At 38.1% G+C, this 15,441-nt stretch overlaps 1 protein-coding gene across 3 annotated transcripts in view; it reads right to left on the reverse strand.

Moving 5' to 3' along the window:
- The window catches only part of NEGR1 (neuronal growth regulator 1), a 922,397-nt gene that overhangs the window by 163,131 nt on the left and 743,825 nt on the right, over positions 1–15,441 (reverse strand). Inside the window, exon 7 of one of the 3 annotated variants that reach the window (XM_057500327.1) lies at positions 6,839–7,846. The exons of the other annotated variants lie outside the window; for them this stretch is intronic. Within the exon in view, the coding sequence (XP_057356310.1) occupies positions 7,755–7,846 (92 nt within the window). The 3' untranslated portion in view covers positions 6,839–7,754. Of the gene's footprint in view, positions 1–6,838; positions 7,847–15,441 lie in introns of those variants that run through there. 3 annotated transcript variants of the gene reach the window in all.

The following is a 15,441-nucleotide window of genomic DNA, read 5'->3' on the forward strand; positions in this document are numbered from 1 at the left end:
TAGCCCAAGACTTGGCCACATGGAAGAAACCTCAATTGGTACAGCTCTATCACTACATTGATGATATCATGCTCATGTCTGATTCTCTTGCAGATTTAGAAGGGGCAGTTCCGAGACTGCTGCAACATCTAAAGGAGAAAGGATGGGCTGTGAACAGCACCAAGGTTCAGGGACCTGGTTTGTCAGTAAAATTCTTTGGGGTTGTCTGGTTGGGTAAAACTAAAGTTATCCTAGAAGCAGAAATAGACAAGGTCCAGGCTTTCTGTACACCTACCACTGTGGCAGTATTATAAAAGTTTTGGGTCTTTTTGGCTACTGGAGGGTGTTTATTCCACACTTGGCACAAATTCTGAATCCCTTATACTGGTTGGTAAGAAAGGGCATAGGTGGGACATGTGCAGCTGATTTTACTGCTGCTAAGTGAGCAGTCAAGGCCATGCAGGCCTTGAGTGTAATGGACTCATCAAGGTCCTGTGAGCTAGATGTTCATGCAACTGAGGATGCTTATGGATGGGGTCTTTGGCAGCGGTTTGAACAGACCTGCCAACCTATTGGATTCTGGTCACAACTATGGAAAGGAACAGAAGTCTGGTACACCTTGATAGAGAAGCAACTGGCTGCTGTGTACCATGCCTTGCTGGCTACAGAGCCCATCATTGGAACAGCTCCGACCAAGGTAATAACCACTTATCCCATCATGGGGTGGGTGCGAGAATGGACCTAAAGGCCACGGAGTGGCGTGGCCAAATAGGGTGCATATCTACAGCAGCATAGCACCCTCTCTACTAGCCCCTTAAGTGGAGGACTCCAAAGTTTTTAGGAACCAGCGACATACATCAGTGGAAAGCAGGAAGAACTTGCTTTTGAGCCATTGGTAGCTGAGAGTCTTTATCAGGAGGGAAAAGCCCCTATACCTGAAGATGCTTGGTGCACAGACAGCTCCCATCATGGGCAGTCCGTGAAGTGGAAGGCTGTGGCTTTCCATCCTAAGACTGAGACAGTATGGATGGAGGACGGAGAGAGGAAGAGCAGCCAGTGGGCTGAGTTGCAGGCAGTATGGCTTGTGATCACCCAGAAGTCCTCCCTTATAGTTGTCTGCACTGACAGCTGGGCTGTCTATCAGGGCTTGACCCTGTGGCTACTGACATGGTACCATGCCAACTGGATGACTGGTTACCATCCACTTTGGGGGCAAGAGTTGTGCCAAGACCTATGGGCCTCTGGTCAGACTAACATAGGTACAGTATATCATGTGACTGGTCATTTGCCTTTGGCATCCCCAGGGAATGATGAAGCAGACACATTGGCCCAGGTGCGTTGGCTAGAAGGGAAGCCTGCCTCTGATGTAGCCCAAGGGCCAAATCAGTGTTTGTTGCATGTGGGGCAAAAGACAATGTGGGCTGTAGCCTGTTGTTGGGGCTTGCTGTTGACCTTTGAAGAAGTCAGCAGATTCCAGAAGGAGTCCCCTCTGTTTCTAAGCAGGACTTAGACTGAATCCTTCAGTGACATGGGACAATAGTAAAAGGGCTGATACCCCTTGTCAGGTGGCAGACTACAGTGGGTCTCTACCTATATCAGAAGTATATCGGTATGCCATGACTTGAGTGGACACAGCTACTGGCCTGTTGGTTGCTTTTCCTGCACCTCATGCAGATGAGCAAACCACCAAGAGGGGCCTAGAGCATCTCTTTGCAGCCTATGGCCAGCCACAATGATTGACAGCAATAAAGGCACCCACTTTACTGGACATGCATTACAAGAATGGGTACAGCAATTAGGAATAAAGTGGAAGTTTCATGTACCACATAACCCTACTGGGGCAGGCATGATATAGGGGTACAATGATTTGTTGAAATCTGGCCTGATATCAGACACCAATAGTCTACAGGGCTGGTCAGTTAACTTATGGACCGTGTTACAGCATTTGAATGAGAAGCCCCGAAAAGGAGCCTTGAGCCCTGTAGGCATGCTGACATACATTGCTGCCTCTCCTATACAACTGTATCTTCCAACCAAACAGGAGTTACGGAGGCCAGGATATGGCCAGCATAGTAACAACCTGCTGCCAACCCCAACTGCATTAAACCCTGGAGACTCTGTTGAGTAGACATGGCCCTGGACGTTTCGACACATGGACCAGCAATGGCTGACCCTTCTGGCGTCTTGGGGAAAAGGCCTGGAAGCTGGCCTCCCGTGTGTTACTGGAGTAGCAGCAGAATGGCCCCCAGTGATCATGGTAATGCACACAAAACATCTGGGAAGTAAGAGCATCCTACAGGGAAGTTTTATTTTATCTTTATAGTCAGGGCATGTACTTCCTGTAGCTGTACTTCCTGTAGCTGTATATATTGACCCATCTATAACTTCCACCAGAGCAGGGTGAAAGTCTGGTATACTAGGCCAGGATGAGACTCCATTCCTGCCACTGACCTATCACAGGACCACTCTCTTGCATGCAGCCTACCTGATGGACAAGACTTGTCTATGCTGGTGTTATTAAAAGATGTATCTTATCGCCCTTAAGTTTATTTTCTACTATAGCCCGTGTAGCCTTGACCTGCCCCCTGGCTGCAGCTGCCATGAGATGATTGCTCTGAACTCCCTACCTGTTCAGCTACTGGTGCCTGTGGGATGGATGAGCTATGGACTTACTTAATCTGCACAGGACCTTGAACCTAACTGAATCCTCTGACTTGACAATTATCATGATTTTATTGCTGCTGTTATTGTATGTTATTAGTCTGGTTATAGTACTCCAGTTTTCTTGCCCAGGGGCTATTGCAGAAGACGGGGAGTGAACAGACTGTGAAGCAAGATTTCTGGAGAGGTGGGCTGTGGGTAAAATTGCAATATTTCCAGAATCTCTTGCCTGGCCTTAGTGCATCTGTATATCAGTAGGTGTTTCCAAGGGGTGGGAGAAAAATAGTCCATCTCCATATCAGTAGGTGATTACAAGGTGGGATGGGTGGACAGCGTATCTGAACTGGGGAGGTTTGGTGGGGCCCTTTTTGTAGCTGGATTGTGATGGTCATGGGTGAGCAGAAATGGACGACTGCTTCTAAGAAATAAATGGGTTTCTCCCTCTTTATTTCTCCCTTTGACTGATTTCAGATTGAAATGTTATTTGCCCTGGGCTGGGAACATATTTTCTCCCTGGAGTTACATGTGGTCTCATATATTTCAGTGCCAATCTTCTAAGTCGTAAGCAGTGGACTAGACACTCTGCACTTTCACAATAGGGGTCCAGAATTTAGAATATGGTGGCTTAAATAAACCACTCTCCTAGAGGCCTGCTATTTCAAGAAGTGTGGTCCTTGAATGCACAGTATTAGCATCCCTGGGAACTTGAAGAAATTCAGAGCCTCAGCCTCTGCTCCAGAATCACTGAATCAGTCTGCACTTAACCAAGACCCTCCGGATATTTGTAGACATAATACAATTTTAGAAGCGCTGCTTTAGAGGATATACCCACTGTTTTTATCTATCTTTGTAAGTTATTGGGAGACACTCCTTCGTGAGTATTTCTGCTACATTTTTTGGGGGGGGAATGAAAAAAAATGTAAGGACTCAATAAAGAGTAAATACTCTTTATTAAGGCCGTTTCTTGTGGGATGAGGTAATGCGTCCCTCTGAGCAGGCTTAGAGGCTGCTATGAAACACTGGGTTCCCATTGCTCAGTTTCCTCTTTAACAGATCCCATGGCACATGCAAGCATCCACTTAAGCCATTCACATTGCCCTGGTGGAAATCTGGAGTTCAGGGAATGGATGCAAACGTGCTGACTCTCTGGCAGTTGTTTTTGCTATGAGTAATGAAGTCTTACATCTCTGACCCAGGATTCTTAGGTTTTCTGCCAGCACCCATGAAAATGTGGCAAGCTAACATTAGCTTATAAGTAGGTTAAAATCTCAGACACTTCACAAATTTCAGCCACTTCACAGTTATTGACACAGATTTATTTAGACATTTTTAGCACAGTTGCAAAAAGCAAAGTGCTAGGAGAACTGATTTTTTATCTACTTTCTACCAGCAACTAGTCATGCTAAAAAATACCTATTACTTTTCCTCTCTGGAGTGACTTCTGCATGTGTAAAATAAGGGGAGCAGGGAGAGGGAAGGAGTAGTTGATGAGAGTTTATAGACAGTTAGTTCTTTAAGGACAGGGTCCATGTTGTAAGAATTGTTCTTCCCTCTACATATCAGCATGTTTCTTTGAATATTAGTGATATCAATAAATTTATGTTCTTGTTTAGAGACAAAACTTGAGAAGAAAAACCCATAAAGTTATTTTCTTTACCCACCCTAATTCTTCATTATCAGATGTGCATATGTTCTATGTACACATGGTGTTTTATTTGGTGAAGATTATTACTTTTTCATTGAACTCAAAACACATGCATTGTTTTGATTATCTCTGGCTCAGTTTAATCTTGATGATTTTTAGGTCCCTACTCATTTGAGGCTTTTGTGGAATGCAGACATTTTTGGAAGAAGAACTATTTGTTCAATATATAATACAAAACTCTTCTGAGACTAAATCCACAAATGTGATTTTCAAGAAAGAGAGAACAATAGGAGAATTAAGAAGGCTAATGTGTATTGCCTGCATTTTGCCACTTTTAGAGTCATGAACTTAGTATAGTGCTACGTGCTCTTCAGAGATGGGAATAAATACACCTCTGCTAAAGGAGGAACTACCTGTACCCTCCAATCTAAGTTGATGGAAAGTCTGGTAACTTTTATCTTAGAGTATTGAAACACCTAATTGCTTCTGTCTCGAATTAAAACAGTAGGAAAGTAGCTCCAAAGCCTCAACCTCAACATGAAAGGGGCTAATGCTCTGTCACAGCAAGTCTATAAGCTTTGAGGGCACAGACAAGACTATATTGCCTTTCCAACCAAGCTCACCAGTTCAGATCTCCTTAATGTAGCCTCTGTTTGACTGAGAGAGAACAAAAGTGGTGGTCAAAGATTGAAGCCATCAGTATTCAAAACTCTTTCTACCAAAATTATTTTCCTAAGGTTGCTAACAAATAAAATCAACTGGACTGGAAGCCTAGTTTTTTTGTGCAAACTGTTTTGTCAAAGAAACAACAGGCCTGGTCTACGCTGTTTCCCCAGTCTGCATCAGTAGGCCACACAGGGTGTTCAGCCTCCACTACTTTCTTCAGATGTACTCATGGAGCCTAGCATTCAAGAAGGAATTTCCAAGGGAAAAAAGACAAGAGCCACAGAGAACAATGTAGCTGGGGCTTCTTTCCAGATCACAGAATAAGTAGCTGCCTTATGATCTCTCTAAAGAACATACAATACTGCCAAAGAGGAGAATCTTGATTCTCCAAATTGGCAGAATCTGATCATTGCTGTGGAGAAGTGACTGCTGTGGGTTTTCCTTTCTCCCCTTCTCAGAGTGAAAGTGCTAGTACAGTGTGCTGGTTTATATTCCACCATAGTATATCAGGCTTGTGGGTGGCAGAAAACATTTGTTTTTATCTTGACATCAGCTGACCACAGTGTGTCAAATTCCAGCTGACAAAGACTGTGCATTACCCAGACATCCTGGACCTCAGCTAGATCCAGCATCTGATGGAGCACTGGTCTTCTACCTTTGATACAAATGGCTATGTTCTGTATGTAAGAAGATGTCCTGCTTGGATATTTGGGTCACAATGGGATAGGTTGCAGTAAAGACCGCTAGTTGTCCCTCAATAGCCATTGTATTATTTTCCTGTAACAAAAGAACCATAATTTTTGGCAGAGAATTCAGCTGTCATTGACAAAGAATATTGTGCTAAGTGAAATAAGCTAGACAGGAAAAACAATGGCATGATCTCACTTATAGGTAGAATTTTAAAAAGTCAAATACATAAAATCAGAGAGAGAACACTGGTTACCAAGGTCGTGGAGATGGGGCAAATAGGAGGATATTGGTCAAAGGCTACAAAAACTGCCAAAGATTTGGGGAAATACTAATAAAAGAAAGGGGTGAGACCTTCCTGCTATTGTTTCTACAGCCTGAAGTATGGATATAATGTTTTGAACTGGAAGGAATACCTGGGACCACAAAATAACTTGGGAAGGGATGCTACGAAATGGAACGAATCACACAAGGAGGCTATGTCCTTGATATTATGATGCCATTCAAATCCTGGGTTGTCTATTACTGCAGGCTTCCTATGTGAGAGAAATAAACTGTTTTGTGTAAGTCATTATTTTGAGTTTTGTTACTCACAACTGTTCCTAATCCTACCACAGATGCTTTACAGAAATTATCTAGAAAGTTATTCGCAGATTTAAAATTTTTGTGTCAGTTTTTCACAGGTCTCACAAGATTTAATATTAATGAGTAAAAAATGATTAATTAGTTTTTGGAATTAGTCTTTTGGGTGGGAGTTCTCTAAGCTCTTTTGCTCAATAGAATTTTAATGGTAAGTAGAAGGTATATAAAATAATTTGCTTCTGTTTCTAGACCTTCGTTTTAGATATTTAGTTTTCAAAGGCCTAAATAATAAGTGTTAGAATTTACAGCTTTAAGGGATCTCCTGTGAAGAAACTTAAGACACGGCTGCAACCATCAATAATATTAGGTGAACAACTAAGTTCTAAAGTGACAAATATAAGCAATTACCTAAATGACTACATATCTGATGGTATTTTAGCATGTTTATGGTTATAAAAAATACATATAATTATGGTCATGAAGAACTGAAATCAATATTAGGTGATTTTTCATCTAGCTTTACACATACACACACACACACACACACACACACACACACACACACACACACACACACACGTTGTTGGAAGAATCCTCTCCAAACATTATAGTATAGTAAGGTCTAGATTTTTTTCTGTTTTTCGTCTATGGGTAATCAGCCCCATTTCTAGTCTGAAATAGTCCTCTGTGTAAGCTTGTTACTTTGCAGTGCTTTTTCCTCTATAAACAACAACAATACAACAACATAACATAGTATTTTTCAAAGGTGTTAAAAATTAGGTCTATCTCACATTGAATTTATCTACTGTAAATCACAAAGGATAATAATGTTGTCCTTTGTATTTGAAGATAATGGGTCTGAATCACCATCAGTGGAATACTTGCTTGGAGCTATTTTTTCTCTTACCTTGATTCTCCCTCTCTTTGAATGGCTGAAGCTGTGATTATCTTACCTAGATACCGCATTGCATCACATTTTGCTTCTCATTCTCTAATTTAGCCTGGAAACTAAGTTGGATCTCCCATCAGCCTTACTGAACAGAGGCTGCTATACTTCTAATACTTCTCTTTTGCCACATCCTTTTCCTCCAGCCATTAACAGTGCAGCATACATGGGCATTAATATTTCTTCCTGGTGAGTCCTGGGGTTGGCTTTGTGCTAAACCAGCTCAGTTCTCTCACTTGGCTCGTATCACAACCAATTGTATGATGGTGGACTGGGACTCGATATAGGTTATTAAAAACTAAAGCAAAACAAAACAAAACACATAACAAAAAACAAAGAGAAGTTATCCAGGGACCTTAAGTGTTCCTTAGCCTAGGGTTGGGTAAAGTAAAAACTATGCCTGATACGTCATTGTATAGCATAGACTGCAACTAAATTGGTAAAACTATTTTTAAGGGCTGTTTTCCAGGACATGGAAATAATTTTTAATGTTTAGCTATCAGCTGTTATCATGACATTACTAACCAGGTGATTCTCCAATCAGAAAATAAAGTGTTATAGATCTATACAGGGAAGTTCTCTATGGGTTCACTCAGAGACAAGAGTATTTAACTTTATCACAGTGCTCAGAGATGAAAGATTTTGCTCCAAAGAATCTTTGAAGAGCTTCTTGTAATATTCTGGATAATTTGAAGAAAAAGGAGATAAGACAAAACAGTTATGTTAGGTGTTTGTGAACAGATTAACAGTGTACTAGAAAAAGTTAAGGGAAGATATATTAGAAAAAGTTTAAACATTTCATTAGACAGTTCAGTACTAATTGTTTTCCTACTTGATCAGCACAATAGATCAACAGACTAAGTAACTGCTCTTCCTTTAAGTAAAAAATGGCACAGTTTGCATGAATTTCTAGAAACATGTGAGGAGGTGATAAATAAGCATATGTGTCTGAGGATGGACAAAAGTGACAGAGGAATTAATATTCAGACCAAAAGTAGTCTTTACCTTACTAATTCAGGTTGTCTCATTCATCATGAGACATCTTAAGAATCAAAGGATCACACCATTCCAGTAATAATCATTTGCTTCTTTTGTCATGCACATTTTAAAAGATATTTATTGTATATGAAAAATAAATGTTTTTGGCTAATGACATTTCTCTAATATATTAAAGAAGGTAGCATTTGCTTACAAAGCCATTCGCCAGGTAGCATATGCCTTTCTTTCCATCTCTGTGTCTATCCACTTTCCTTTAAATTGTTCCAAACTTTGCATTTAGAAACATCACTTGGCAGCTTTTTCCATCACAGAAGCATTTACACCTTCGAAATTAGCAAGTGCTCCAAATTAGGGGTTGATTTACTTTTTACTGATTGTGTAGATTTAAGAAAATGATGGAGAAAACATTAATAGAGATTAAACATAAACATATATTGTGTCCATAGCCATCACATTGTGAATAGCCAAATAATTGAGAGAATTTTCTTTCAGGATTTCAAAACTATTATCTGTTTCAGCAAAAAGTTATTTTATTCTTACTCACTATCATAAATAAAAGTACCAACCCATATTCCTGTTAGTATAATACTCATAATTGGAATACCACTCAAACCATGGTTGAATTGCAGCCACAGATTGACTACCAATACATGATTTTGGCAAAAATCATTGAAAGCATTCTATGAGAAGAAATGGGCAGTATTGAATTGACAGTAAAGTATGTCATACATTTTATTATTATTTGTAATGTTTTGTGATATACCTTAATTATTTCAGCTACATAGTTAACAATGTGCCACCAAATATATTATAGTGAAGCCATCAAAATGTTATTTAGTAAACCTGACTAGAAATATGGGGACTGTTTTTGCAAGGTATAGAACTGAATCTATCTTATAACTATAAATATGTAAAATAAATACATAAAGATAGTAAGGTTTATGTGAAAATAATAGTTGTGTGTGAGGGTGATAAATAATACACAACTGATATATAGTACAGGAAGATAATCATGAAAAATAGAGATGTATAACAAAAACTACTTTGTCCTGGAAGAGTATATGTAATATCTTTTTGTGTCCATCTTTAAAAATTGGAAAGGAAAGGTGGGAAGATTTGTCATAGAACACAATTCTATGGAGATCTGTAGAAGGTTCTTTTGTTTCCAATGCAGTAAATGTGTTTTTGTTTTTTTTTTAGCTTCCACTTTTAGAACTATAAAAAATGAAGTGTTTCTGACCTCTCCCTTTATCTGATAGCAGAATCTTACATTGCCTTATATTTTCCTCATTAATATTCATTTTCCCTAAATTTTAGTGTACCTATTGAAAGGCTCAAACTCATCGTTTCAACCTCAGAAGAGATTCTCTGGGAGAAGCAGCATTTTTCTCAAATCAAAATGAACATAAAAACAAATGAACAATATATCCTTTGGGTAGCCAATTCTGTGATTAAGAGTATTTTTAAAAAGTAAGCTTGCTTTTTCCCAGGAATGTATGAGAAAATGAGAAAATCTTCCTGTAAATTTCAGGCACAGCCAACTTGCTCCCCAAATTGGCCATTTGCACTCCAGGGCTAAAGCTGAAAGTGCACAGAATTGTCTGAGTAATTCAATTGCAGGCAGAATCGATGCAAGTGCGAACGCTGCCCTGGTCAAAGGTTGGCCCTTAGGCTGCAACTTAAATCAATTTTGGATAAGCTAAGTTTGATTACATTTTCAGTGATGAAGCTTTCAAAAGCAATTTTGAACTGCCGATTCAGAGGCTGTTTGGCTCTATCTTGAATCTATACTCCTAGTTAGAGAAGCCATCTACCTATCTGTTTTGGTAATGATTAAGTCCTGGAGTTGAGGAAAAATGAGGGAAAGAAAGAAAAAAAGAGGGAATAATCCAGAAAGCAAAAAATAAATAGCAGATGAAAACCTATCACTAGTAAAATGTGAGTCAGTAATGTTTTTTATTCTTTAAAAAATTTGCAATGGAAACAAAAATAAGCGGGAGAATCAGGGAGTTTGCTAACAAGGAAAGGAAAATGAAATAATAGATGGAAGATTATTTGACGAAGATCGGTGGGAGTCTAAGACTATTCTGGCATGTGAGACTGATTCTTTCAGGTGCTGCTGGCAGGAGGGATGTTGGAGAAATACAGGTGGTTCCGAAGCATGAAGCCAAATGGGTGTAAGAAAGGATGTCAAATATGGACTCCAACTGCCACTATGCTAGCTTGAGAGAAATAAACCCTTTCAATTTATCTTTTTCCAGCAGAGTGAAGCCTACAGAGTTATTATGCATCCATAGCTTATGCAAGTCCTTCTGAAAATGTGTTAAATAGTTTGATTATAGACATTATCTACATTTGGGTAAGCATATTACTGTGTCACAAACAACAGTGGTCTCAAGAAGTTATGTTTTTTTTTTTTGAGAAAAAAGAAGCTTCCCAAGAGGTGTGACAACTAATTCTTAAAACATGGGCTATTATCCTACCAGTTTTAGGAAAATATGTTATGAATCTTATGACATATTTTAGAAAACTTGTGATTCCTTCTAAGCAGACTGAATGGTGACTCTAATGGTTCTTTGACAGGAATTATGATCTGCCTCAGTAATTAGGCTGCTCTATATATGCACTAATTGGATTGATTTTAAAAATCAAAGAAAGGAAACTGAAGAGCATGTGACCATCTAATACCACATTTTAGAGCTGGGCAACTCAAGTTACTTCTTTGCCTTTAAACTGTTGAAAGAGAAAGTTTTTTTTTTTAAAAAAGGATAAAATTTGAAAAATCCAGTGTACTAAAAATTTCTGGCCATGCCACAGGTGAACTAACACTTACAAGCAAGCAAGTCTTGTTTGACTATTCAAATCTTATTTAAGTATATATTGGGAAGCTATCTAATTTGTGTCTTGAGAGAAATCCCAGTTGAATTGTAAATAAGGAAATCCAGTCCATCCTGAATAGACATATTCAATAAGAATATGCCATTTTCAGTCTTTTTGCCAGTAGCTCAAAACTACTAATTTTGGCTACTAAACTAGAATTTACAGCACCTGAGAGGAAGTGTGGCCCTTTGAAGTATCATTGCTTTCACAATTAATTCTTCCTTTTTTTCCCATTATCTGGAACATCAAAACAAAATCCAAAAGTCTATTTCACGTTACTTTTTCTTTTGGTGATGTACTCTATTAATTATGCTTCACATTGCCTGAGGAGAGACTGAAAATTTAATAATAATGACACTCGGCACTTCATAATTATAATTTTCTTCATACATATCCCATATCTTATATTTGGGGCCACATTTAAACTTTTTAGAAAAAGAAATAACAGCACAGAAGTGAAGGTGGGAAGAGTAGCTCAGACCACTACCTTATCTTGTGTTCAAACCATTAGATCACGCTTGAAATCTAGTCACAGCTGCAGGTAAAACAGTGCATGCTGGGTAAATATTTTCCAAGAGACTTCTTAGAAATAATGGGAGGGAAATCTCTGACAGAGCCTCCAATATGTTTTGTCAGAGAAAAGACTAGAAAAGGCGCTACTGAAAGTAAAAGCTGGCAATATGTTTTCCTTATGCTAGAAATGTTAGCATGTTTTCATTTTTACAAAGTCTTAATAGCCGCAACTCCCATATATACAGGGTCTCATTTTGGACCAATTTGTTAGAGGGTTAGAGCTTTTTGAAGTAAAATGGCAGGCAAGAAGTTCTATTCTACTGCCTTTTCTTAGGTTATTGGCCAACAAAATTGAAACTGTGAACATAAAGGAAATTTCCTTGGAGGGTAAAATTCTTTGTAGAGATGACAAAATGATTAGGCTAGCAGTGCTATTGAGCTAAACTTTATGGAAACTCACCACAGAGCAAAACATATTAAAATACATTTTTTTCTGTCAATAAAAAACAATTTCAAGTTCAATGACAAAATGTACGGAAGGGAAAAATATTGGCAGAATTTCTACTTCGTTAAGGAGTTAAGTGTAACTGTTTTTAATAACAATCAATACATAAATACTGCTTTTAAAAAATGTATGTAGGTTTCTTAGAATCTTAAAGCATTACAGCTGAAAGAGAACTTGGAAATGTTATTCTATTCTGTTTTATAAATGAGGAAACTGAGGCCAGAGTTAAGTGCTTTACCTAAGGACCTCTCCGAGTAAGGGCCAGAACTTAAATTGTCTGATTTTTAAGCTAGGGCTCTTAATACAATTTTATGGTTAAATCTGAAGCACCTTTTTGATTTTTCTATATCTTTCTACTGCCTAATTTCTACAAGGCTGCTACATTTCAAGGCTGATCAATGACAACAGCAAATACCGAAGCTTCCTTCTCCCTCATTTACTGGCCCTCTGTCAGCTATAGGGATGTATGTGCTGTCTTGGAAGCTTGAGGATGTGGCTGTCAAATTGCCTTTTAACCTATGAGAAACATATCAGTAGAGGAATTAATCTTGTACAGCCCTCTCTATCAACCTGACCACTTTTTTTCCCCATCATTACAAGTGAATGCTTATGTACATGGCTGATTTAATTAATACTTCTAATAAAAAAGACAATACCATAGCAATATACATAAGTGCATTAATAAATGACTCAAAGCATCACTGCTGTTCTTGAGATAAAGTTACACAGTTACTTAGGTTATGTAGATCTAAGCCTCCCCTGGTTTACCCTTCAACGTTGGGATTCTATGTAGCAGAGAGAAAAGAGAAGGACACTGACATTTCGTGAGCACATGCTTTGGATTAGGTATTATATTAGCTATTTTTACATATCTTTATCTCATTTAATCTTCACAACAACTCTATTAAAACAAGTTATTTTTCCCTATGTTATCAGTAAGACAATTGAGGCCTAAAGATTGGGATTGTGAGAACTGTCTAACATCCTGCATTCAAGATAATGGTTTCAACTTAAATCTCTTTAATTTTAAAGGCTTTGGGGTTGGCCTGTAGAGTTGGAAGTGCACTGGAGCAAGTGGAAGAAAAGCTAAATTCTAGCTCTAGATTTGCTGTGATAATGTGGAGCTTTAAGTTTTGACTCACCTTCTTTGGGCCTCAGTTCCCTTACCTATAGAGTGGATGGACTGATCTAGATGGCAAATTTTCAAACCTAATTTTCTAGAACTCTGGGGCTTTTTTGACATGCTTCAGAATCACTACATAGTGTGACATGGAAGAAAAAGACAGGATTTTCCAGGTTTATTTCCAAATTAGTCAAACGACCTCCAACTTTATCTTTGTTATACATTAAGAGTTTGCATAAGGTTATCTTGGGGGGAAAAAAGGAATCCATTGCTTAAAAATGTTTGGAAACAATTGGTAATATCTGAGACCTACGCTAGCTCCAAAGTTCCATCATTCGACGTGGTGACTAAAGCTCTGTTGGCGTCTGTATTTGGTTCTCACTCGGGGCATATGGTTTACTGGGGCACCACAGGTTCCCACAGTTATTTTCACTACTTCAACCTATTGGATATCAAAAGTCATGCATGGCACTGCATGACCATTTTTTGTCTGGCTTTTTGAGAATTCATGCAGGTTCTAAGTATAGGTTGTGAAGGAAAAAAATCTTGCTTTACTCATACTCCATTTCAGCAAATCTGTACACATTCATTATTTGTGCATATGTATTTCAGTTTAGAAGAGCGCCATTTGATAGGCTGGTTTAGCTATATCAGAATCTACCTTTAACCGCAAACCTAATTTTTGTCAAATATTTATTAATAGAATATCCAGGAAAGGCTTTCCATCCTATCTTAAAGCTGTGAAGGTGAAGCAAGTTGACTTACACAGCACACAGTCTTCAATAATCACCAAGCCTGAATTTATTACTGATTCTTTCCACCAAAATAAAAACCTTATCTCCTTAAGTTGCAGGAGGGGAGACCACTTTCAATCTAAAATATGAATCATGCCGATTTGTGGTACCACCTTTCACGTGGAATCAGGGTTCATCATAATAGGCAGAAGTAACAGAGAGCCCATTCAGTTGCTTCCTGGCATGTGAGGACACTTGAAGCAAGCAAAGAGCTGAAATATTACTTGTAAGGGCACAGCTGGCTCCATATTCAACAGATCAGTCAAAAAATAACGTTTGCCTGCATCAGTTAGATCTAAACAAGGAAAAACTGTGATGCCACCCACATTTTTACTTTCTCCAACAGCCTCTTCCATTTTCCTTTTGGATACCAGCTACAGACTTTTAAAAAAAAATCTCAAAGTGGAGGTGTCCATCAAATTAAATAGACTTGGAAGAAACATGCTCTCACATAAGAGATTTTCCAGAAAATTAAATAACATTGATTGTATAAAGAATTTAAAATGGGAACTTCATTATTGTCTTAACAGGGTTGCTAAGGCAGGGAAAAGACAAAGTTTTGGTGAGTCTTTTGAATATTTTACGTGTAACATTTCTGATTCAAATGCTTTGTTATTTGAATAAATGAATGTATGTATGTGCACACACACATACACACACACACAATAAAATAAGGAGAGAAGTTCCTACAGCATCATTAGAACTTACATTCTAGCAAAAGATTTGACACCTCACTTTTGGGAATATGTCAGTGGGGGTTTTGTACACATACATTGTAGCAATATTATTGTTATCTATTTGAGATTATAAGCAAAGACTCTGTTAATATTAAAGCTTGAATTATCTCATATATTTTCAGATATTAGGTCTCAGGAGAAAGGTTGTATTTAAACCAAAGCTATGTGACTTCTTTTAAGCACTGTTTATGTAGCTAAGATATCTTCCTTTTTCTGTTTCTTTATTTTTCTTTAGGTTGTGAGTATTTAATATGTCTTATAATGAATATTTGTTTTTTGAGAAAGTGAGAATAAAGCATATATAACATGTTTTACTTATAGAAATGACTTTTATTAGTTACTAAATTACTGATCAAATGATGGTGCACATTTGATGAACTGGACTATAGATGGCAGGATGGGATCATTCCGTTCACATTCTTTAAGGAAAAGACTTAGAGGAATTCTCTCTTTAAGTTACTCATATTCAGAGAGCAAAAACACAATTGAAAAACAGTAATAAAATCCCAAATAATTCTGAATCTCCAATCTTTTACTTAATAAGGAATTTTTCTATGAATAGTTGGCATGCTGTCATCCATTATTAATTTTGTTAAAGTGCTGTTCCCTGAGGCTGATCTCCAGTGATCTGCAGAATATTCTCTCCTTCTTTCACATAGAGATGTTTTTAAAGTAGCCATATTTCAGAAATTTCTGGAAAGATAATCTAGAGGATAAGGGATTC

This window comes from Manis pentadactyla, chromosome 4 (assembly GCF_030020395.1).
Source record: "Manis pentadactyla isolate mManPen7 chromosome 4, mManPen7.hap1, whole genome shotgun sequence".
NCBI lineage: Eukaryota > Metazoa > Chordata > Mammalia > Pholidota > Manidae > Manis > Manis pentadactyla.